Consider the following 25572-nt stretch of genomic DNA (forward strand, 5'->3'; position numbering starts at 1 on the left):
GCAGGGGGTTGGACTGTGTGTGTGTTATGTGTGACTTATCTGTGGTCAAGTTGCCTCTGACCTATGGTGGCCCTATGAATGAAAGACCTCCAAAACATCATTAACAGACTTGCTCGGATCCTGCAAACTGGAGGACATGGCTTCTTTTATTAAGCCCAGCCATCTCCTTTTAGCTCTTCCTTTTTTCCTACTGCCTTCCACTTTTCTTAGCATTATTGACTTTTCCAGAGAATCTTGTCTTTTCATGGTTGGACTAAATGGTTTGTAACTCTATGATTCTATGAGAATGTGCAGTGGGACAAGCCATTTTTCAGCATGACCTGTTAAAAATAAAACACTCAGGTTTGTTATGGATGTATATTTCAGAATGGGTTCAAAAGAAACATACGTTTCCATTCCAGAAACAGGAGGTGTGCGTTACAAAGGAGAGGAACGCAAGCTGTGCTTCTTTATTATAAACCAGATAGGCGTGACCCCAACTTTCAGTGTTCCAGGGATGCATTTATATTTATGCATTTATTGGTTAATTTATTAAAGGTACTCTTGTATATCACCTTTCCCTGGTTTCAGCTCAGAGCAGTTTTTTCCGTAATGCAATATCTGTGTCCGGGTGTCCCTTTGTGGCCATCTCTTTACATGCAAGCAGGGCTTTTTTTCAGCGGGAACGTGGTGGAACAGAGTTCCGGAACCTCTTGAAAATGGTCACATGGCTGGTGGCCCCGCCCCCTGATCTCCAGACAGAGGGGAGTTTAGATTGCCCTCCCCGCCACTCCAGTGGCGCAGATGGCAATCTAAACTCCCCTCTGTCTAGAGATCAGGGGGTGGGGCCACCAGCCGTGTGATCATTTTCTCCAAGGGCAACCCACTGAGTTCCACCACCTCTTTTCCCAGAAAAAAGCCCTGCATGCAAGTAGTCCCTCGTGTCTGAAGAAGAGAGCTCTGACTCTAGAAAGCTTATCCCCTGAAAATCTTGTTGGTCTCTACAGTGCCACTGGATGGAAATCCTGCTGTTTACATGGCAGAAGATCTCCAGGGGAAGCCAGGCTTGGAGAGCCACCACTGGTCACTGTCCAGGAGCCACCAGGGACTAGATGGGCTGATTACCTGAAGGCAGCTTTTGGTGATGGGCAGCAACTTAGATAGCTTTCGAGAAGGCTAGCGACATCGTGGTTAGACTAAGGCCTGGGGAGATCCAGTTTCAAATTCCGCTCAGCCATAATGCTCCCTTGGGCTTGTCATTCCCTAGCCTGGCCTACCTCGCAAGGTTGCTGTGCATTTAAAATGGAGGAGAGGAAAACCATATATGTCAGTCTATGGAGTTCAAGTTACTCTGATTTCATCTCCCACCCCCTTGCAGCAAGAAATCCAAGGTCTCTTGAGTCAAAGGTTATTTATTGAAAGATTATATTCGAAGTACAGGTGTCCATAGATAATCCAAAGGCTACGCAAGCTTCTGGCTGACACAAAGCTTTGTTGAGAATGGCATGCTGGTTACATGTTGCAGTATATCAAACCCTCCTTTCCCTTCCCCTCCATATGCCCAGCCATTGTAGAGCTTTGGGAATGTGAAAGTAACTTCTCCAAGGTCTGTGGCTAGCCATGCTGGATAAGGCTGTCCTGGGAACCACAGCTGTCTTCTGAAACCTGCAGACAAACAACACTGGAAAGTTACAGTAGTGAAATATATAACTGAGGAAAGTAATATGGCAGTACTGTGGGTAGCAGACCTGACAATATACATACTTGGCAGACAGAATTAGCAGCCTCCATGGAGCCTCCATGTTCAGAGGCAGTATGTTTTTGCAAAGCAAGCTGCTGAACGAACACCAGAGGAGAGACTTTTCCATGGGCTGCCCCATGCTGGAATCAGGGTGTTGGACTAAACAGGCTTCCTAGCGAGAGCTGTGACTGTGGGCTGAGCTGCACCAGGCCAGGTCTCCCGGAGTCCTGGAACGATATTGATAGACACAGGCCTCAGATGTAGATCAGCCCCGTAGACCGGAGAGCGACAGGCGTCTCCCTCAAGCGCCAGCACGCAAAGCCCTCGATTAGTTTTGCGTGGCTTGGGACAACTTGCTCCTTTGTTCCTCCGGCTCCCACCTTCCTTGGCAAAGAGCGGCAAATGTCTCTGGGCAGAGAGCAGCTGGCGGCGAGAGGGAGGGCCTCTAGATGGAGAGTGACAGCGGGAAGCGAGCTCCAAATTGGAGCCATTTATCACGAGCTGACAGGCGGTCCCCACTGCTGCCGCCGCGCCACTGCTGTGGCCTTTGCGCCAACTCCCCGTTCTCGTAGCTGCACTTAATTTCTGCACCAAGCGTGTCTCGGCGTGCACGTGTGCCGTGGCCCAGGGCTTCCTTGGAAACCACACTCACTGCCCAGGGATGCCCGCCCAGCCCTACTGAATCAGGCCACCCAGTCCTGTTGAGCGTCCTCTTCCCAGCCCAAATTGCTTCCCGATTCTTGCAAACAGGACAAGAAGGTCATGGCTGCTCAGAGGTAGACAGGCTGTGTATAGGGAGGTTCCATTTAGGCACGGTAGAATGAGAAGGCAAGCGGGTATCTGGCAGCCACTTTTCCTGTCCATGTCGTTACCAATCTGAAACTGGCAGTACCAACAAGAGAATCAGGGGCCGCCAAATGCTCAGCCATGCTGGCAGCCAACACCAGACTTCAACATTTGTGTTGTGCCTTGACATGCGACGGGTATTGGCGAGGGAAGTGCCAAGGCTCCCGGGTGGCAGCTTCTCTGCACTTCCTCCTGCAAAGCCCCTAGCTCAAGGTGCCATCTGACCAGGTTCATGTCAGCTCCGTGTCTGGGAGCTCGCAGGTGGCCACTTCCGCAAGACGATGCATATCACCTGTTAATGCCAGCTGCTGTGACGCCCAGGAACACGGGGTGGTCAAAGATTAGGCAATTTTATTTTCTCCAGAAGGGTGGAATGATCTCGTTTTGTGTCCCAGTACAGATCGGGAGGTTCCCCAACAGAGGTGGGCCTTGACAGAGAGGGTCCCTTTCCCACCCTGGGAAAGCTTTATTAATTGTGACAATGGACCTCTGTATCGGCTGAGCGGCCTGTGATTTCTCGCAAAGGCTTGACGGAGGGGGGTGGGGGGGCTCGCCACGGCCAGCCATTCATCATAGTTAAGCCGCTTGTCGTATCCAGGCTATGATGAAGCCAGATATCCTTTTCCTCGCCCCCCAACCCGCCCATGCATCATGCAGAGCTGACAACAGGTATACATGGTAATCGTGTGTGCGAGGGCGGCGTGTGCACGTTTAACCCCATCCTGACCACGGGGGTGCTGAATGGAAGGCCGTTGTGTGCTTGTCCTCCTCGTGCTGTGGACTTGCAATAGGAGTTTGACTCGCAGTATTTGGGGGAGCAGAGAGGGGCCCTCCCTTACTACAGCAGATCGAGAAGCCCTGCAATTCTGCCGATGCGAACAAACTAAGAGCAGAATAGTTAGCTTTTCAGAAAACAAGTTTCTAGACTGTGTGAGTGTAGAGTCCATTTGAAGTGCTGTTGGCTTTAAACAGACATGTTCTCATTTACCCATGCAGGGCCATCAGAGTATAATAATACAATATAATAACATGAGAGTATAATAACACAAGTACTGTTGTGGTGGGGCAGACTACTGACCCATCAGCGTGGCTAGTAAGCCACAGGGCACTTTGGAGGCTGGTCATTTATGGGATGAGATAATAATAAAAATAACAACAACAGCAGTGTGCATACTGCTGTTCTAGACAGGTGAGTGCCCCACTCAGAGAAGTGAACAAAGTCAGTGTTGTTGTTATCCCCACAAAACAGCTGGGGAGCTGGGGCTGGGAAGAGTGGCTTCCCCAAGGCCACCGGCTGAGCTCATGGCAGTAGTGGGAGTCAAACTGGCAGGGTGCTGATTCATAGCCCAACCACTTAACCACTATGTTACAGCAGCTCCTATAATAATAATTGTGCTTATATACCACCCTTCTGGACAGATGAGTGCCCCACTCAGAGCAGTGAACAAAGTCCATGTTATTATTATCCCCACAATACAGCTGGGGCTGAGAGGAGTGGCTGATCCAAGGCCACCTGCAGAGCTCACGGCAGGAGTGGGATTCGAACCAGCAGAGTGCTGACTCACTTCACCACTGTGCTGCAGCAGCTGGTCTGGAGACCAGTTGTAATTCCAGGAGATCTCCCCACCTGGAAGGCGGCAGGTTTAACTAGTTGACCTATGCAGCCCTTTCTGGCTCTGAGAGTCTATAGATAGATTAACCCTTCCTCACTGCATGATTTTGCCAATAAAAACTCGTAACAAAAAAACAAGACATGAAAGGGATTTCCCCTCTTGTCCAGCTGTATGTGGGTTTTAATAACAATAACAACAACTGATCTTTTATCCCACTCTTCTAGACAGATTAGTACCCACTCAGATTGATGCACAAAGTCCAAGTTATTATCCCCCAGTATAGCTGGGTCACTGGGGCTGAAAGGAAGAGCTTCCCCGAGGCCACCTGCTAAGCTTATGGTAGGAGTGGGATTCGAACCAGCAGAGTGCGGATTCACAGCCCAACCACTTAATCACTATACTGCAGCAGCTCTCAGATCCCCGTTGCGTCCTCTTAATCTCCAGCATCTGGTAACAGCATTCACAAGGACCATCTTGGCTGCTAGCCACTGAAAGATCTCTCTATTCCATTGGAAAGAATCCCTTCCTTCCTCCCCCACTCCCGGCAATCTTTACCGAATCCTTTTTAAGGATTCTGCAGTCTGTTTAGATGCGTGACAGTGATCTTTTCAGAGAGCTCTATCTGTGTTTATACTCCTGGTACATTTTTGCTTCTGGTCAAGCAGGTTTTTTAGGCTTTTCTGTTGCTTAAAAAAGCATCAAACCTGTTTGACTGGGGATGACTGTGTGATAAAAGAGCAAGATTCGAGTCCAGTAGCTCCTTAAAGACCAACAAGATTTGCAGGGTGCGTGCTTGCAAGAGTCAAAGCTCTGTTCATCAGGTGCCAAAGGTCTAAAGGGTGTATCTGACAAAGGGAGCTTGACTCTCAAAAGCTTATACCCGAGAAATCTTGTTGGTCTTTTAGGTGCTAATGGACTTGAATCTTGCTTTTCTATTGCAGACCAGCACGGCTACCCAACTAAAGCTGTCTTCAGTGGATAAAGGAAAATTTACAGGGCTTAGGCACCAATGCATTCTGAAATTTCAAATCCTTGTCTGTCCCTGCAACTTTTTCTTTCTTTCTTTCTTTCTTTCTTTCTTTCTTTCTTTCTTTCTTTCTTTCTTTCTTTCTTTCTTTCTTTCTTTCGTTCGTTCGTTCGTTCGTTCGTTCGTTTGTTCGTTTGTTCGTTTGTTCTTTCATTCATTCGTTTGTTCTTTCTTTCGTTTTTTCGTTCTTTCGTTCTTTCTTTAATTGTTTGATTCCGTTATACCCTGCTTTTCTCCTCAGTAGGAACCCAAGCAACTTACATTGTTGTCCTCTCCTCCATCTATCCTTACAGCAACCCCTTGAGATAAGTTAGACTGAGAGTGTGTGCCTGGCCCAAAGTCACCCGGCAAGCTGCCACAACAAAGCAGGGATTTGAACCTGGGTCTCCCAGATTCTAGTCCGATCCTCTGGCCTGCCTTTCTCCACAATGAGGACTCAGGTGGCTTCCATCATTCTCCTCTCCTCCAATTAATCCCCACCACAATCTGCAACGTAGGTTAGGCTGAGAGTGTGTGGTTGGTCCAAGGTCACCCAGCAAGCTTCCATGTCAGAGTGGGGATTCGAATCTGGGTCTCGCAAATCCTAGTCCAACACACTAACCTCACTACAGAAAAGTGGCTTCTTGGGCAATCTCAACTTAGCAGTGACTTTGGAAACATTCCAGTGGAAATCCCAGCCTCGGGATTCTGTAAGTGCCACAATTCCTGGAACATGCTCATTGGCCCATTTTTTCTATTTTCCCTCCTTGTCTTGTAGTTAATTTGCACAGTCATATTTTTCTGCATCTGTGGGGAGTCTCCCAGATAGGTCACCCTTCTGCCTTATGTGTGGTACCTAGAGATGGGCATGAACTGGGAAGATTCCGAACTGTGCAGTTCGTGGTTCCTTGTGTTTCACAAGCCATGAACCATGAACTTTCCCGAACTTGCCCTGGCTCGTGAACCGGTTCATTCGGTTCGTGAAAACATCACTTCCGGGTCAACAGAAAGTCTGCAGAGAGCCCATTCCTCCCCCCCCCCGCCCCCGTTGCCTAGGAAACTGGTTGATCGGCACCAGGCTGTCTGCAGTGATGAACCGAAATATGAACCAAACAAACCAGGCTAAAATTTGTCATGGTTCATGAGAAATGAGTTCCCATGAACTGACGATTCACGAACCACAAACCGGCCCAATTCGTGATGAACTTTGGTTCGTATTTCAGTTCCTGCCCACCTCTACTGGTAACCCTTTCATGCTGCAGTCATTATCCACACAGGAGTCTGCTAGTTTATTATACAACGGTGTAAATTTTTTCCAAAGTTACGCTAGATCCAGGTCCGCCTCTGTTGTCTCTTGAAATGAATTTTAATAGCAGCTGTTGCTGGGCGGGGGGGGGGGGGTGGATTTGCTATAGGGGGCAGTTCTTTCATCTGTGCCATTCCCCCAAAGTAAATTTAGCTCCCACCAGTTGCTTTTTGTCCCATCAGACAAAACCTAAGTTTTCCCAACTGGGGCAAAGAGCTCCCAGTTTGGCCTCCCTGAGCAGGACTCCAGGTGTTGGATGAGTTCAGCTCCCAGCGGGGTTTGGTACACTCGAGAAGGGGAAATATTACCTTTCGGCCATCCCTTCCTTTTTACCACCCTGCCCTTCATTTGGACTTCCGAACAGAGGTGATGGTTCCATTTGGAACAGCCAGTCTTGCTTCCCTCCTCTTGCTCTGGAAACAACTAAGTGTTTTATGTCACCTCAATGGGAGCTAGATGCACACAAAAGGGCCAGCGGTGTCGTCTCCCCCCCCCCCCAGTCGCTCCATTACCGTATTGATCGGGGAGATATTGCAGAAGACAGAAGAGCAAGCGCTTCTGATTGCTGGCACTTAACTTGACAGCAAGCCAATAGCTTTGGGATCCTGATGTACGGTCCCCAGCCGGCAGGCAGGGCCTGTAGCCATCACCTCTTCGGCGGGAGGAGGAAGGGTTGGAGGGTTAAGGGCGCACCAAGAAGCGAATGGAACCAGGTGACTGCTGGGCTGGATGACCCGCTGCAATAACGAAACATTTCCAGGAACTCAGTCTAGAGTTCTCCACAGCAGCTGTCAAATCAGTGTGTGGTATAGCAGTTAAAGTGTCGGGCAGCGATCTGGGAGACCCAGGTTCAAATCCTCACTCTGCCATAGAATCATAGAGCTGGAAGGCGTATTAGAGACCATCTAGTCCACCCCCTGCCAATGAGGGGGGAACCCACCACATCCCTTACAGACCATCTAGTCCACCCCCTGCCAATGAGGGGGAACCCACCACATCCCTTACAGACCATCTAGTCCAACCCCTGCCCAATGCAGGAACAGCCTAAAGTATCCCTGACAAGGATTCGTTCCGCCGCTCTTTGAAGACCGCCAATGAGGGGGAACCCACCACATCCCCAGGCCGCCAATTCCACTGCTGGATTACTCTTCGTTGCTTGGAAGACCTTGAGCCAGTCACACACTCTCAGCTTAATCTCCTGTTGTGAGGATAATGGAGGAGAGAACAGGGCCCCATCGGGGTATAAATGCAGTGATAGATAAATAAATAAAACCACCAAGGAGAAGAGGTCTCTGACACCAAACGTTTCAAAGTGCTTCGAAACTCGTTTGGCCGCCACTGGGGATTCACTCGTGGCATGATACTGGGATATGCTTTGCAGAGACCTCGTTTGCCTTTTCACACCACCACCGTCTCCCCGTGTTCCTTCCTTGAGACCTGCATTATGCAAGGAGGACTGAAAGCGGTTTGGGGTTGCTTTGTAGGCAGGCCAAGATATTTAGTCTCCAGGCGGTGCAGAAGCTGGAAGTGACGGCATCTCTCATGGGCAAATCGGCAAAGGGACGGCTGGAGATTGAGGAGGTGGGGTGGGTTGGAAGTGCAAGTAAGCAGCCAGCAAGAGAGGTTTTCCTGAAGGTTTATGCGGAGAAGTCAAGTTTTAAAAGCCAGTTTGGTGTAGTGCTTAAGAGCAGCAGGACTCTAATCTGGAGAACCGGGTTTGATTCCCCACTCATCCGCTTGAAGCCATCTGGATGACTTTGGGTCAGTCACAGCTCTCTCAGAGCTCTCTCAGCCCCACCCAACTCACAGGGTGATTGTTGTGGGGATAATAATAACACACTTTGAGAGCCAGTTTGGTGTAGTGCTTAAGATCGGCAGGACTCTAATCTGGAGAGCCAGGTTTGATTCCCCACTCCTCCGCTTGAAGCCATCTGGATGACTTTGGGTCAGTCACAGCACTATCAGAGCTCTCTCAGCCCCACCCACCTCACAGGGTGATTGTTGTTGTGGGGATAATAAGAACACACTTTGAGAGCCAGTTTGGTGTAGTGCTTAAGAGCGGCAGGACTCTAATCTGGAGAACCGGGTTTAATTCCCCACCCCTCCGCTTGAAGCCATCTGGATGACTTTGGGTCAGTCACAGCACTATCAGAGCTCTCTCAGCCCCACCCACCTCACAGGCTGATTGTTGTTGTGGGGATAATAATAACACACTTTGAGAGCCAGTTTGGTGTAGTGCTTAAGAGCGGCAGGACTCTAATCTGGAGAGCCAGGTTTGATTCCCCACTCCTTGAAGCCAGCTGGGTGACCTTGGGTCAGTCACAGCTCTCTTAGAGCTCTCTCAGCCACACCCACCTCACAGGGTGATTGTTATGAGGATATTAATAACACACTTAGTAAGTCTCTTTGACTGGGCATTAAGTTGTCCAGAAGGGCAGCATATAAATCAAATGTTGTTGTTGTTACTGTTATTGTTATAAAAAGTGGTGATGGGAGGATGCAGTTTATGGGGGAAAGAGTGCCTGCTCCTCCTCCTGCCTGTTGTGGCTGCCTGACTCTTGCCTGCATTCCCGAACCCCTTTCTCCCTCCCCAAGCCTCTTTCTCCCAGTTGGAACACCCAATCCATGTGCAGTTTTTTTGGCAGACCTAGATCTCTGCTGAATGCCTAGTTTGGCCTGTTTAAGGGCCAAGTATAAAGGAGGAGAGGGAAGCAGCCAGGCAAACACTGTGAGGAGGGGGAGGTCATAACAAGAGAGATAACAAGAGGTCATAACAAGAGAGATCTCTGCAAGAGAGATGCTAATCTTGCAGAGCCATAAAAGCGGAGTAGGGGGAGTGTCAATCAGGCCCGAGCAGTGCATTGCTGCAAGAATGAACATGCAGATTTGGCTCGGATGCTTTGCTGGGACCAAGGAGGGGGCGTGTGAAAGAGAGAGACGGATGAAATGAGACACCCCCGTTGTGAGCATTTCCCCCGTGGTGCTCTATTGAATGCAGAGCCGGCTGTCCGTGGCTCTAGCTGCAGCCAAGTTTCCCCAGCCACTCATAAATCAGCAGAGGTGTGGTGCTGACCCACAGCCCACCACATCACTGGCGCATATGTACATGCTTGGGGCCACCACATGGGAAATTGTTCTGGAGCCATTGGGAAATAAGTGACCGGTTAGATTCCACCACGCGTGCGTGTGTGTGTGTGTGTGTGAGAGAGAGAGAGAGAGAGGTCTTCTAGAGGAATTGTGCCAACGAGTCAAGAGCATTTCCGATTCCGATGTGCAGAGACACTTGAGAAGAGAGGTCTGGTAGAAGGACTGTGGAGGCGTTTCCACATGTGTGGCTTTGTTTGAAACTAGCTCCTGGGCATAACTTTGCCAAAAGTACTCTGTTTTCTGCAAGCATTTCCGGGCATCTTGAAAAATGCCTTCCCTTTTCAGCGCTCCTGGAAATATTTGCTTGTTGTGCCTTCAAGAGAGCCCTTTGTCCTTTGGGTGGTCTGCCGAGAAATCTCTGAATCCCCGACACAGAAGCCCTGCAGGCTGGGAAAGATTTTCAAGGGTGCTCTCCCAATTGCAGGCAGGTGTGGGTCTGGCCCATTGGGCCTTCTCTGGCCCAGCTTGAATTGCGACGGTGGCCAAGAATATGCCCACCATGCACCTGTGGCTGCATACTGACCCAGTCCAAGCTGTCCTTCAGGGAACTCCCCTGCTGTCCCTAGAGGCAGAGAATGCCCTCAAGTCATAGCTGGCTTATGGCGACCCCTGGTGGTGCTTTCATGGCAAGAAACTAACAGAGGTGGTTTGCCATTGCTTGCCTCTGCCTCTGTGGTCCGTAAGGAAGCTTTAATAAGCTTCTGGGGAATCCTGGATCCATTTACTTGGCCGTCACTGAGAGCGGGACCACAAGTGACGCCTGACACAGGTTGGACACTTGCCAGCTTCCCTCAAGTTTTGATGGGAAATGTAGGCAGCTTGGTGGAATGTTGGACAAGTGACAGTTGAAAAGTCCATTGGACAGCAGTCGGAGAGCCAAGCTGCAAAACTGGGACGCCTACATTTCCCATCAAAACTTGAGGGAAGCTGACCAGTGTCCAACCTGTGTCAGGCGTCACTTGTGGTCCCGCGCTCATTCTGTTCACTGTGTGACTCCTGATTGGTTGGAATTGGTCATGTGACTAATCCAGGAAAGAGGAAGAAGCAGCAGTGGGGGGTGGGTGGCATTAAAAGAGCAGCTGGTGCCAAACAGGACTGAAAAAGTGAAGTTAAAAATCTGCCCTGCAGAAATTGCTAGTTGCCATCCCTAAAGATGGAGGCCGGGGGACTTTTGGCACACCTCTGTGCTTAACACAGGTGTAAATAACAGGGTTGGCAGGAGCAAACCTGCAATTCCTTGTCCAGATTCTCTCCCAAATAAAGAGCAGTCCCCCCCCCCCAGAAAAGCATGCAAGGGTCCACATGTGCCATAAATCCCAGTGCCCGGAGGAGAAAAGAGATTCCACCCTTGCAGGTCCCATCAATGAATTGATCCTTTGAGCGCAGCAGCTGTCAAGAGAAGAAACACTGGAAAATTCTGAATGCCCAGAAACGTAACGCCAGGGCAAATGGTTGCCCTCTAACAGCAAGAACACCCAAGGAGGGCTATCAGGCAGCAGACGCAGCACAGGATTACTGATCTCCAGGGAGATCTCCTAGGATTAAAACTGCTCTCCGGATAGCAGAGATCAGTTCCCCTGGAGAAAATGGCTGCTTTATACCCCACGGAGGTCCCTTCCCAAACCCTGCCCTCCAAAGGCTTCATTCCCAAATCTCAGGAATTTCCCAACCCAGAGTTGGCACCTCTAGGGAGGGAGGGGCTGTGCTTGCTCCCAGCGAGTGCCTGTTTGGCCAGCATTGTGTGTGCAGACATGTCAACTTTCCTAGCGCATATGAATCTGCCTTCAGCATTGAAAAAGAAAGGACCGGCATAAAGAATGCAGGGGGAGGCTGCCGTTCCCGAGGGACAGACACACCCAAGAGACGGGGCATTCGGCATCTCGACTTTCTCTTTCACCCACAGGAAGTGCTACTCAAGAGGGCGGCTGACCTGGTGGAAGCGTTGTATGGAATGCCACACAACAACCAGGTAGGCGACGCAGCCCTCCGTGGCAGGGTGGGCATTCCGAGATTCCTGGGGACTGGAGATTCAACCTGTCCAAGCTGAAGGGCTTTTGCAACCAGTCTGTGCAGGGGAGAACAGAAAGCCCTGCCCCACCGCCCACCGCCCCATGGTTATTCCCAATCTCAGTGGGAGGTTCTGGGAAGAAATTGGCAATTCAGGTATGCTCCCAGCTGTCACTCCTGGAGGCCACTACCTGTTCCTGCCCCACCTCCAGCTGCCAGAGCAGTTAATGCCCCTTCCCTCTTGGTTCCCAACAAGATTTTAAAGCAGGGTAGGCAGGCCGTTGAACATACGGGGAAATTTCCAAGAGGCCCTTGTCCTAGAGGGCCACTGGTAGCCAGGAGCAAAATCTACTAGCTTCACCAGAGCCTCGGAAGCCATGTGGCTTAGACCCTTCCTTGGCAGTGGTAGCTGGTGAGCCTCCCCCCCCCCCCCCGCTCTGCTGCCAGATTTCAAGGGGAAGCTCTGGGTGAGCTCATACCCGTTGCTTATACTGCTGAGCTGAGCATCCCGTGCAGTGCGGGCTTATGGTTCCACTCAGCTCGGCTTGTTCCAGGGCCGTTATCGCTTCCCAGTCTGCTCCTGCTTTAAAAACAAGCCAGGCCAGCTGCACGTGTCTGGAGGTGGGGTGGGGAGGGGTGCTTCCAAAACTCTCGCATTGTGCCAGAGTTCAGAAAACCCACCTGAGCCTCCGCACCTTGCCTCATTGCCTTTAAAGACTCGCAGCAACAAGGAGAGGTGTGTTAACTGCTCCCTGTGGGGTGCAACAGGGGCAGAGGTGGCCATTCTGCACCCCACCCATCTGCCCCAGAAGATTAGTCTCACCGCACCTCATAATAGAACCAGACACATTGGGCAGGTTCAAATCTTTGCTGGGCCATGACATTCACTGGGAATTCTTGGACCAGTGACTTGGCCTACCTTGCAGGGTTGTTGTAAGGATAAAAGGGATGTGGGGAAGAACCATCTCTGCTTGGCAGAAAGGCAGGATGGAAATGTAAGAGACAGAGACAGAGTCTGTTATACTGAGAACTCCATCTCCATTCCTGGAGGTACGGTTGCCACTCTGCTACCATGTGGAGGCAGGCACTAGGAGGCCTGGTTTCCACATGGGTATCCCAGTGGCACTGCCTTCTTTATCAGTGACTCAGAGTCTCTCTACATGAGATGCCTTGGAGCTTGTTTGTCAAGTGTAAGAAGACGCAATGTTAGCCAGGAAGCATAGTTTTAAAAGACAGAGCTGGCAGCGATCGCTCCTCAGAGGGTTTGCTAATTTCATCGCTGCCTCCCAGAAGGTTCCGTCAATTTCACCTCTCTAAACCTGTGTGGGATCGCAACTAGAGGGCAGCAAGGAATGGAAATGGACTGGAGCTGCCTTCCAGAGCTGGGCTTGGACTGGGAGAGGTTCTAATGGGCTGAAGTTTCCCTTCTGGCATTTCACAGCCCCTTCAAACCACTCCAGTGTATAGCAAAGCCTTTGCCCTGCCGCCGACTCTGTCTTTTTAAACTACCCTTCCCAGCTACCATTGCATCTCCTGACACATGTTCTTCACGTGTCAGGTGTCTCATGTAGAGAGGCTTATAGGAAGCAGCCATGAGAATATTTCAGTGACATTGTGGGATTGGACAAATGGGTGCCAGTTAGGGTTGCCAACCTCCAGCTGGGGCCTGGAGATGTCTGAGAATGACAGCTGATCTCCAGCCAACAGAGACCAAATTCACTTGCGACTCCACCCTCCTCAGGCTCCACGCCCAGATCTCCAGAAATTTCCCAACCTGGAGTAGGGAACCTTATTGCCAACACACAGTTTATTAAGAAATCCTGGTCCCCTGGGCATGTCCCCTCCACATATTTGTGGTCTGGCATAACAAAGTGGCCGAGCAGTGAACTGTGAAGTTACCCGTTCCAGTCTCACCTCTGCTTTGACGCAACTGGGTGATTTTAGGCAGACAGCTATTCTTGTTACTCCTGCCTGCCACATGAGGAGGGCAGCACCATCCAACCCTGCAAGGTGGTTGTGAGGATTGTATATGTGAAGCCTTTGGAATGCTCGAAAGCATTTAATGCAAAGGGCAAGTCTTCATGCATCCCAAGCGTGATCAGCCCTTCTGCAGCACCTTTGCACACAACACAGTATTTGCAGTGGAGAACTGGGGATATTTTCCAGTGCCCAAGTCCCCGATCATACCAAGCGTGTTACATCCCTTGAAATTCTATTGCTTTGTCAGTAATTATTTCCATATTTTGGACCTCGCTGGCTCCCCCCTCCCCTCCCCTTCCCCTCCCCACCCCCCAATCTTGCAGGGAGCTGGCGGGGCCCATTCAAGGACCTGGCTTCTAGGCAGACATCTGTTCGTCATTAGAAATTCCAGTGCCGTTAAGTAACAGACTTCCAGCGGCCCCATCCGCCCGGCACCCCCATAACTGGGCCCAGCCGGTGTTTTCACGGCTCAGTAGCGGTTAGCTCCACCTGGACGGATATTGCTGCGGTCTCGTGGAGGCGTCGGGTCAGGCCATCACAGAGGAGGCGTTTGGCTCCGCTTGCCTTTTTGTTTTGCTCATCAAGTCCCCTCCGTTTTGCCCCTCTCTTCCCTTCCCGGTGTGGAAATCTTCCCCAAGTGTGACATCGTGGTGACCAAGAGTCCCCCCCCCCCCCCCCGGCCATGTTCTTTGTGCTCAGCTTCGGTCAAGAGCCTGCATATTTCTTACATTCACCCCATGAAAGCTAGGCTGGGAGTTCTGAAGACATCCTGAGAGACAGGTGAAGAAAGCTGAAGGGAAATCGAAGGCATGCAGACGAGGAAGGCAGAGCTCCTAGTCACCTTTGTCTGTCTGCCTGCCTGCCTGTCTGTCTGTGCTGGTCTCAGATTTCCGTATCCTTGCTCCTCCTAAATCATGACCCTAAGGAACTATTCGCCTGAAGACAAGATAAGCAGCAGCGGGAAAGGGGGCCGAGGCGCTTTCTTCTAAATGCATTTACGCACGAGACCCTCCAGCTTTCCACGCTTGGCTCCTCGAGGGCCTTCAGGTTTCTTTTTTTTTGTAATTAAGACGTTTTTTCCAGATTAATAAAAACAGCAAAGAGAAAAAGAAAGAAAAAAAAGCACAGCCAAAAAAGAAAAAGCAATAGAAATTCGGAATAAGTACCAATTTTCTCTGTGAAAAAATATATAAATATTACATATTATATCCTAACTCCAAATTTACCTTTCCCGTCAATAATGTCGCTTAACTCCGAATGAACCCTAAGTGACAACATCTCCTTTTTCTCTAAAACATGTTTCTTCACCTCTTTCAGTGCAATCCTAAACAGAGTTACTCCAGTCTAAAGCCATTGAAGTCCATGGGTTTAGACTGGAGTAACTCTGCTAAGGATTGCACTGTTAGTCTTCAAATGCACACACCGTCATCAGTTCATTTCTCTGTTTCCCACAAAAACCTTCAGATTCCTCAGTGCACGGAGCCTGACTCGTATGTTTTTGACATGATGAAGGAAGGTATCTTGACACGAAGCTCTTGCTACACGCTATTCTATGCTCTGTGCAGAAAGTCAAGATTTTGGACTTCAAAATGCAGGTTGGAGGGGGCAGCATATTTTGTGATGCTCCCTCTTTTTAGTGCTTCTGGGGGAAAGGGTTAATGCCGTGCCCCCTGTCAGCGTGTTCGCTTTCATCATGCAGAGCACTGGGTCTGCTTTAAATATTGGGTCTGCTATTTCAAAAATATACCCATATTTGAAAATATGCCCCACGGTCTGAAGTGGTACAGTCCTGACCGCATCCTTTTAGCGCACGCATACAGCCGCTGCAGGATCACTTGGAGGCAAGCCCACAGCACTGGGGCAGGTGCTGTCCTGTACCATTCCATGGGGTTATTGCCCCAGAATGGCAACGTAAAGCATTTATTAGCTTCTGCCAGTGGCTGATTTTTCTCAGGGGAGGGGATTCTTTCCCCTCTGCCCACTCTCACCTCTGTGATGCGGACCTGATCCAAATTGAAAGCTCCTTTTGTAGCAAATTAAAGATGTCTGCAGCTCTGGTTTGAAATCTGCAGCATCTCAGCTAGGATGCCTCTTGGGGGAAGATCGAAACAGGGTGGGTGGAGATGGCAACAGAAGGGGGACTTTTGCCCGTGGCCCCCTTTGTACGTGAGTGCTGGTAGATTAGGAAGCACGCCTACAGAACCCAAAGATGAAGAAGAGGGCAGAATACGGGGCATCCATTCCCTGTCTTCCCCTCGCTGCCCCGCCACCTTCCACTTCTGTACAAAACAGCTTATCTGGGGACCTGGCGGATGACACGTTATCGCTTCCAGTCCTCATTGTCCACAAGAAAAACTTTGAACAGCAGCAACAATTCTGCGCTGAAACGAGCGGCATTCAGGTGCCATCCTTCTCTTCCCTCCCAGGACATCATCCTGAAACGGGCAGCTGACATCGCCGAGGCCCTGTACAGCGTCCCTCGCAACCCCAACCAGCTGACCTCCCTGGCTGGGAACCACGCCCACTCGGGCATGATGGGCGTCAACTCCTTTGGGAGCCAGCTGGCCATCAATATCAGCGACTCCCAGGGCTCGGAGCAAGGTAGGTGGCAGCTAAATCATAAGTGGGGTTGCCAACTCCAGGTTGGGAAATTCCTGGAGATTTGGGACTAGATTCTGGGGGGTTTAGAGTTTGGGGAGAGGCCTCAGCAGGGTATAATGTCGTAGAATCCAGCCTCTGAAGCTACCATTTCCTCAAGGAGAACTGATCCCTGTCACCTGGAGATCACAGCAAGAGTCCAGTAGCACCTGTAAAAGTAAAGGTAGTCCCCTGTGCAAGCACTGAGTCATTACTGACTCATGGAGGGGACATCGCATCACGACATTTTCTTGGCAGACTTTTTACGGGGTGGTTTGCCATTGCCTTCCCCAATCATCTACACTTTAGCCCCAGGAAACTGGGTACTCATTTTAGCAACCTCGGAAGGATGGAAGGCTGAGTCAACCTTGAGCCGGCTATCTAAACCCGGCTTCCGCCAGGATTGAACTCAGGTTGTGAGCAGAACTTAGGCTGCAGTACTGCTGCTTACCACTCTGTGCCACGGGGCTCTTAGAGCAAGAGTCCAGTAGCACCTGTAAAGGTAAAGTCCCCTGTGCAAGCACCGAGTCATTACTGACCCATGGGGGGATGCCGCATCATGACGTTTTCTTGGCAGGTGATCCTTGTCACCTGGAGATCAGAGCAAGAGTCCAGAAGCACCTATAAGACTAACAAAATTTGTCGTAGGGTATGAGCTTTCGTGAGTCACCCTACCACAAATGTTGTTAGGCTTATAGGTGCTACCGGACTCTTGCTCTTTTCTACTGCTACAGACAAATTAAAGAAGTGAGCTGTGATTCACAAAAACTCTTACCCTATCACAAATGTTGTAGGCTTATAGGTGCTACTGGACTCTTGCTCTTTTCTACAGCTACAGACAGACTAACACGGCTACCCATCTTGATATGCCTGGAGATCAGTTGTAATTCTGGGAAATCTCCAAATCCCACCTGGAGGTTGGCAACTCTAGTCATGAGGGCTTCTCTTTTTTGCAGTGGGGCCTTCTGAGCCCCTCCAGTCAGCTGACTGGGCTGATAGAACTTCCCTTCCTGTCCCATTGCACCCTACTCTTATGTCTCATCCTGACCCACCCTGGTCCTTTTGTGGTCCAGCATACCTACAGGACCGCCTCCCTCCCTATGTTCCTCCACGGCAGCTTCGTTCATCTGAACAGGGTCTCCTGCAGGTACCAGGCTGCACACAGGTGAAATCAGCAGCAGCCCATACACGGGCTTTCTCTGTGGTGGCCCCTACCCTGGGGAATGACCTGCCTGAGGAAGTCAGAAGAGCCCCCACTCTCCTGGCTTTCCGTAAACGATGCAAAATCGAACTATTCAGAAAAGCTTTTTACTCAAATGGGAGGGCTGCATTGTAGGGATGGAGTCTCAGGTGCTTCACTGACAAGTTGGGGATCATAGACTTCATCACTATTTTTGCCTTATATATTATCTGCTGCTTTAAATATGTACTCCTATGTACAACCAGCGCTCCATGCTGTCTAATGTTAGTCCTAGAATTGATTATGTTTTGCCCCAGTATTTTTTCTACTTTGTCTTGGATCCTTGCTAATGCTATGTCTTTTAAACTTGTAACTTATGGTATTGTATTGAAATGTCCTTGATACTGATTGTATCAACCTCATACTGTGTAATCCGCCTTGAGTCTCAGTGAGAAAGGCGGACCATAAATGACATAAATAAATAAATAAAAATAATAGCAACGAAGGGCCCAGCAGCAACCTCCAGGACTAATGCATGTTTCCTGCCTGCTTTGCCCGATGCGATATTATAATGTGATTCTAGGAATCCTACCTTTGCCCTCAGATAGCCAGATGGTTTTGCATCCTCTTTACTGTGGTCCTGGCAAAATGTGGCTTCAAAGGGCAAGAGAGCAGCAGCCGGTTGCCGGAAGTTCTCCAGCCAGCAGGATCAGGCATCGAGATGAGGACACAGACTGGCCTGCAAGTCCAGAAGGCCGGGAGCTGGAGGCCCAGTGGTGCAGCACAGACAAAGGCGAGACGGGGGAGACCGGCCAGAGCCCCTGCTCTGTGTTCCAGGGAGGCTGTTCAGGAGCTGGAACTAGATAGGTGGTCCCGTATTGCCTCCTCGACAGGTCTGGTTCCCTGGGATACCCAGAGATTTAGCAGAGGGCAAAAGTGGCAGAAGTTCCCACGTTATCAGGATACAAGGAACTTGCCAGTTTAGTGGAAGAGTCAAGGAAGATCTGTTTGGCTTGAGGGTGCTTTTTGTAACACCCTCCAACACCTACCAGGTTGGTTTACAAGTGAGAGCCAAGCTACAAGTGACGCCTGACACAGGTTGGACACGTGGCAGGGCAAAACTCAGGGAGACAACCCGGTTAGTAGGAGCAAACAGAAACAAAGCCGGGAATATAACAATATGTATCTCTATTCTATTAAAGTGCATTTAAGTGCAAATAGCAAAAGTGTTATAAACAGTGTACATAAAGCAATAAATATATCAATCACAATCCGTCAATGTCCATATATACATTCCACAATGGGAGATCCCAGGAAGGGGAGGTGGAGTTCCAGTTGGAAACAAATTTCCAGGAGAGTTCATAAATTTATGAACCTCCCCTTCCTGGGATCTCCCATTGTGGAATGTATATATGGACATTGACGGATTGTGATTGATATATTTATTGCTTTATGTACACTGTTTATAACACTTTTGCTATTTGCACTTAAATGCACTTTACTAGAATAGAGGTACATATTGTTATATTACAGGTTGGACACGTGTCAGCTCCCCTCAAGTTTGGATGGGAAATGTAGGCGTCAGGAAATGTTGTGCAACATCGCACAAAACTCGCGCGAGAAAACGCGATCTTCCACGTCTTTTTCGGCATGTTGCGCAGCGTTCCGGGTTGAGGTAAGCCATGCAGAAACGGCCCTGGTCTTGCAGCTGTCATGGAGAGCCAAGCTGTAAAACGAGGATGCCTGCATTTCCCATCAAAACTTGAGGGAAGCTGACAAGTATCCAACCTGTGTCAGGCGTCACTTGTAGCTTGGCTCTAAGGCTGAGTCGAAGCGGCCTCCCCCACTACCTCCCTGCCCTGCTACAGGCTACAGACGGGTCCATCTTTCTTCCACTGCTGGCAGAAGCTGGATTTTTTGGCAGCAGCAACAACTGGCCCCCTGATGCAACGGCAGAGCAAGGGCATGAAGCATTGCCCTCATTTGGATAGGCTTCGGTCATGCAGCCCGTCAGAGTGAGGGCACTGCTTCCTGCCTCACTCTGGCTCAGCCAAACAAACAAATGGGGGGAAAACCCCAAAACAACCAGCAGCCTTCTGCGGAGGGGAGCAAGGGGATTTTCAGGTTCCTGCTTGCCTCATCTCTGCTGGAAATGTTAGCTCTAGACTTTGTGCCTCTGCCCTGATCGTGACTCTCAGGGTCTCACCACACAGTGACGCCTGGCACGTGCTCTTTAAGTGTCGGGTTTCACAATTTTACCTGGGAGTTGTAGTTTTAAAGGAGCTGTTGGATAGAGATCAATTCACTCTTTTTGTAAAACAAAGAGTTGGGGGGGGGGTTGAAAAAGAAATAAGCTTTTGTCTAGTGCCCTTAGTTGCTGAACTACACAGTCTCCCCCACCCTCTTTAAGATCTGGCAAATTCGACCCAGAGGGTGGCTGAACTACACAGTCTCTCCTTCTCTGCCCGCTCTGGGTGGAATCTGCAGGGAGGGAGACACTGTGTAGTTCAGCAACTAAGGAGTTAAGAGAGCTAGCCAAAAGTTTCTTTTCTTTTCCACTCCTCCCTCCCAACTCTTTGTTTTATATAAAAAAAGAGTGGATCCTTTTCTCTCCACAGTGATCCGATCCAGCGGCTCTTTTAAAACTACAGCTCCCAGGTAAAACGGCAAAACCCGACACTTAAACAGCACATGCTAGTCATCACTGAGTTGTGGCTAGGCAGGCCATCCTGGCAGAAGATTAAATTTGCCCCGGAGACCCCAACAGGCCCAATTTTTTCTGCATACTTGATGCTCCCAGCGCTGTTGCCATCTGAAAGACCAGTTTGCTATAATCATACTGCACCAGATCTGGTATTTTTAAAAAGCTTTTTTTAAAAAAAAACCAGCATGTACCTAGTGAAAGTTGCACGCTGCGGAGCACAAGTAATGAGCTGCCCGAGTACTGGATCAAGATGAGGAGAGGTGCCAGGGTGGCTTTAATTTGGGCTGAGAGAGAAGCTAGAACTCATCATTTCAGAGGAAAGATTTTGGGGGAAAGCTTGGATGTGTGGCTTTTCGGCCAAATGCATAGAAACCTTGAAAGGAATGGACTGCTTCTTATGCTCCAGGCGTGATGAAACTTCATTGATTGTGGGTCTAAACCAGTGATACTCCATGGCTCAAGAGCCACATGCGTCTCCGGCATGCCACTTGTGGTTCTTCTGCACCCCATTCCCCAATGTAAAGAAAAAGACGAATAGCATACACAGTCATAGTCGTGTTAGTCTGTAGTCACAAAATAGTAAAGAGTCCAATAGTACCTTTAAGACTGACCAACTTTTTTGTAGCATAAGCTTTTGAGAACCACAGCTCTCTTCATCAGATGCATCTGATGTAGGGAACTGTGGTTCCCGAAAGCTTATGCTACAAAAAAGTCGGTTAGTCTTAAAAGGGCTACTGGATGCTTTTTTAGGATACACAGTGTAATACTAGCAAAATAAACGCCCCACTGTGTTAAAAAGTGTTTTATATAATATCTCCTGCACCAGCAGACAATTATAACAATTTAAAGACACATTGACAAATTATTACAAATTAAATATAGTGTTCTGTATCCAAATTTACAATAGCCACACACACAAAATAAGGTCCATATTGATTTTAGGCAAATGACTTGCAAATTCCAACTTCAACGTAAATTTCCTTCTGTCTTGAACTTCTTTAGTTAGAACTTCTGTTATTGCCTAGTTCTAAACTTATATTGTTTAGAACTTCTGTTCTGTTTTCTGTTAACAGGTATCCCCAGGTTATTCCTCTGTTTTAACTGTAAGCCTTTATCAAAACCACGATTCTATTCAGGACAAATAGCTTATTCAAAGGCACAATATCAACTGAAATTCATATTCCAGTTTGGTGTAGTGGTTAAGAGTGCGGGACTCTAATCTGGAGAACCTGGTTTGATTCTCCACTCCTCCACTTGAAGCCAGCTTGGGTAACTTTTGGTCAGTCGCAGCTCTCTCAGAGCTCTCTCAGCCCCACCCACCTCACAGGGTGTTTCTTGTTGTGAGGATAATAATAACATATTTTGTAAACCCCTCTAAGTGGGTGTTAAGTTGTCCTGAAAGGCGGTATATAAATTGAACGTTGTTGTTGTTGTTGTTTTATATACATTCCTGAACCATATTAGCCATTAATACCATTTTCCATAGGATCTGGTCCTTCAATCTTTCCTTCTAGCATCAATACGTTCCCCAGTGTGGCAGCTCCCCCAAGTTATTATAATCATTATTTATTTGATGGTTATTGTGGGTTTTTCGGGCTGTATTGCCGTGGTCTTGGCATTGTAGTTCCTGACATCAGGAACTACAATGCCAAGACCACGGCAATACAGCCCGGAAAACCCACAACAACCATCGTTCTCCAGCCGTGAAAGCCTTTGACAATACGTTATTTATTTATTGTCCTTTTTTCTTACTGAGATCTGTTGGATTATACAGTGTGAGTGAAAATACAATATAACCAACAGCTAGGACATTCACCAAGCAAAGTACAATAATGCACAATTCAGAGAAACTGTTACAATAAGGAACGGTCGCAGAAAAAAGTTAAACAAGCATAAAGCTGAGCACGGAGATGAAATCTGTCTGAAACAAAGCATAACTAATTTCCAGAGCATCTTTAGCAGCGTGGAAATTCCCTAGTAGGTGCATCTCCACATTAGCAGACAGTTCCCAGTAGCATAGCATTTAGTCTTCATCCCTGCCAAGGCTTCTCCCTGAACTAGTTCTTACGATGCAGTCCTATAATCTGGGTAGAAATCCCTCCTGAATAATTCAGTTTGGCATTGCTTGCAGAAAGCCAGTCGGGGGGGGGGGCTTTCCTGACATGCTCTGGCAGGCCAGTCCATAAGGTGGGGGCCACTGCAGAGAAAGCATGTATGTGGGCAGCCGTTGTTTTTGCCCAACTGTAGGGTGGCATCTTCAGAATGCCGTGACCGAATGGGCAAAGCTGCCATGGCAGAACATAGAGGGAGAGGCGATTTCACAGATATGAGGCCATGAAGGGCTTTGAATGTGCTAGTTAGAGGAAAGTGAGTGAAGCCCTTGGCTGGCAAGCAGAGTGGCCAGGATCCCTTCCCCGCTCTCTCAGTGAGAGGGAGGGGACCAGACGCAGACATTCATCTCTTTGCCAACATGCCGCTCGTGCACTTCTGGGAAGGGACTTCATTGTGCAAGGTGGAGAGAGCCAGTTTGGTGTAGTGGTTAAGAGTGCTGGACTCTAATCTGGAGAGCTGAGTTTGATTCCCCACTCCTCCGCTTGAAGCCAGCTGGGTGACCTTGGGTCAGTCACTTAAGAACAGCAGGACTCTAATTTGGAGAGGCAGTTTGAGTCCCCGCCCCTCCGCTTGAAGCCAGCTGGGTGACTATGGGTCAGTCGCAGCTCTCTCAGAGCTCTCTCAGCCCCACCCACCTCACAGGGTGTTGTTGTTGTGGGGATAATAATGACATTCTTTGTAAACCGCTCTGAGTGGGTGTTAAGTCGTCCTGAAGGGTGGTATATAAATTGAATGTTGTTGTTGTTGTTGTTGTTGTTGTTGTTGAGTGCGCACGCGCTTTGCAAAGCACACACATGTTCTTGGGGCTGTGCGATGACATCAGTGACAGGGGGAGGCCGTTCCCCACCTTCTCTCCCCCCACCCCAGCCGGCCAGGTAAGCAGTGGCGGGGGCTGAAGGGGGAATGGGATCCTAACTGGGGAGGCATATGGCTGGCAGCTGGTTTCTGCCTTGAAACAGCTACCACCAGAGGAACAGGTAAGCTATGAGCCTCCTTGAGGGGTAACCCCCCCCCCCAGGCCACGGATGGAAGTAAGTGTGGCTGGAGTAGAAAAGAGCAAGAGTCCAGTAGCACCTATAAGACTAACAAAATTTGTGGTAGGGTAGGAGCTTTCATGAGTCACGGCTCACTTCTTCAGATACAATGAGCTGCAACTCATGAAAGCTCCTACCCTACCACAAATTTTGTTATGTCTTATAGGTGCTACTGGACTCTTGTTCTTTTCAACTGCTACAGACAAACACAGCTACCCATCTTGGTGGCTCTTTTGGGTTGATGGTAACTGTGAATGAGGCTCTCCGTGAGCCATGGAGTATCGCTGGTCTAGACAAAAAGCTTTGCAGTGCTCTTGTATGCAGTCACATGGATGCAGTACTCGTTTGCTGGGCAGAATGAGGTCTGCTCTTTCACTTGGTCAGAATCTCTCCCCCTCTGCTTGCAGGATACACACGCAACACAAGCAGCGTCTCGCCGCGAGGTTACGTGCCCAGCTCCACCCCGCAACAGAGCAGCTATAACACCATCACGTCCAGCATGAATGGTTACGCGGGGACTGCCATGACTAGCCTCGGGGTGCCCGGGTCGCCCAGCTTCCTCAATGGCTCCACTGCCAACTCCCCCTATGCTAGTGAGTTTCTGCTGCTGGTGAGAAGAGCGGCCGTGTGTGCGTTCTCCGTTTCTGCAGAAGGGCAGCCGTGCTCACGTGAAATCTCTTGGTTTAAAGAAATGCAAGTTTCTAGCCCTTCTGAGCATCTCTGGACACAAGATCTTAGCCCAGAAGCGTTGTTTAAAAAGACAGCGCCGCAGAGACTGCTCCTCAAATGGTTTGTTAATTTCATCTTTGCCTCCCCCAAGGCTCTGTCAATTTCACCTCTCCAGTCTAAAACTGTGAAATGGCAACCAGAGGGCAGCCAGGAATGGAAACGGGCTTGAGCTGCCTTCCAGAGCCGGGCTTGGAACTGGAGAGGTTATAATGGACTGAAGTTTCCCTTCTGACATTTCACAGCCCCTTCACACAGCTCCAGTGTATAGCAAAGCCTTTGCCCTGCCGCTGGCTCTGTCTTTTTAAACTATCCTTCCAGGCTACCATTGCATCTCCCGACACGTGTTCTTCACATGTCAGATGTCTCATGCAGAGAGACTCTGGGAAGATAATCTGGGACACGTGTGGATTTGGGAAAATCTCAGCAGCCATAATTGGGTCAGGGCAAGTGGTGGGACAGTAGGGCTTTAGGATTTGGAGGAGACTCACCCCCTGCAGCCCTCCCAGGAGAAGCCAGAGAGGATCATGCAAAACAGGAAGGGCGTGTCCATCTTTTCTGCAGTAAAAAGTAACTCCACAATCCTTTGCTGCTATTTCTTCCCAGGACAGAGAGCTGCAGGAGGAGGGGAGGGGCTGTGGCTCAGTGAGAGAGCATTTCTCTGACATGCAGAAGATTCCAGGTTTAGTTAAAAAGGGCCAGGCAGTAGGTGATGCGAACGGCCCACCTGTGAGCTTGGGAAGCTGCTGCCCGCCTGAGTAGACAACATTGACTTTGATGGACCAGTGGTCTCATTACACAGATAAAGCAAAATAGTAAAGAGTCCAGTAGCACCTTTAAGACTAACTTTATTGTAGCATAAGCTTTCGAGAACCACAGCTCTCTTTGTCAGAATTAGCGAACAATCAAAAAGAGTCCAGTAGCACCTTTAAGACTAACCAATTTTATTGTAGCATAAGCTTTCGAGAACCACAGCTCTCTTTGTCAGATGCATCTGTACCATAAGCTTTCGAGAACCACAGCTCTCTTTGTCAGTTGCATCAGTAGCATAAGCTTTCGAGAACCACAGTTCTCTTCATCAGATGCATCGTCAAACTTTAAGACTAACCGACTTTATTGTAGCATAAGCTTTTGAGAACCACAGCTCTTTGTCAGTTTTGAACTGTCACTTAATAAGTAGAAAGTCCAGTAGCACCTTTAAGACTAACCAACTTTATTGTAGCATAAGCTTTCGAGAACCACAGCTCTCTTTGTCAGAGAACCACAAAGAGAGCTGTGGTTCTTGAAAGTTTATGCTACAGATGCATCTGATGAAGAGAGCTGTGGTTCTCGAAAGCTTATGCTACAATAAAATTGGTTAGTCTTAAAGGTGCTACTGGACTCTACTATTTTGCAGCTACAGACTAACACGGCTAACTCCTCTGGACAGATAAAGCAGTTTCTTGCATTCATGAATGTTCATCTGTGATGTTTGGATGGGAAGACTGAACATTCCTCTAACTGTGACATGTGCCCCTCTCCCCTGACCCTCCTCATTCCTCCCCCTGACTCATT

The 25572-nt window shown here is 49.1% G+C and overlaps 1 protein-coding gene across 1 annotated transcript in view; it reads left to right on the top strand.

Annotated features, from left to right (window-relative positions):
* Positions 1–25572, top strand: part of EBF4 (EBF family member 4) — a 135985-nt gene that overhangs the window by 102568 nt on the left and 7845 nt on the right. Inside the window, exons 12-14 of the mRNA XM_054989982.1 lie at positions 11542–11607; positions 16052–16226; positions 23700–23885. Coding sequence (XP_054845957.1) covers positions 11542–11607; positions 16052–16226; positions 23700–23885 — 427 coding nt within the window. The remainder of the gene's footprint in view (positions 1–11541; positions 11608–16051; positions 16227–23699; positions 23886–25572) is intronic.

Source organism: Eublepharis macularius, chromosome 10 (genome assembly GCF_028583425.1).
Source record: "Eublepharis macularius isolate TG4126 chromosome 10, MPM_Emac_v1.0, whole genome shotgun sequence".
Taxonomy (NCBI): domain Eukaryota; kingdom Metazoa; phylum Chordata; class Lepidosauria; order Squamata; family Eublepharidae; genus Eublepharis; species Eublepharis macularius.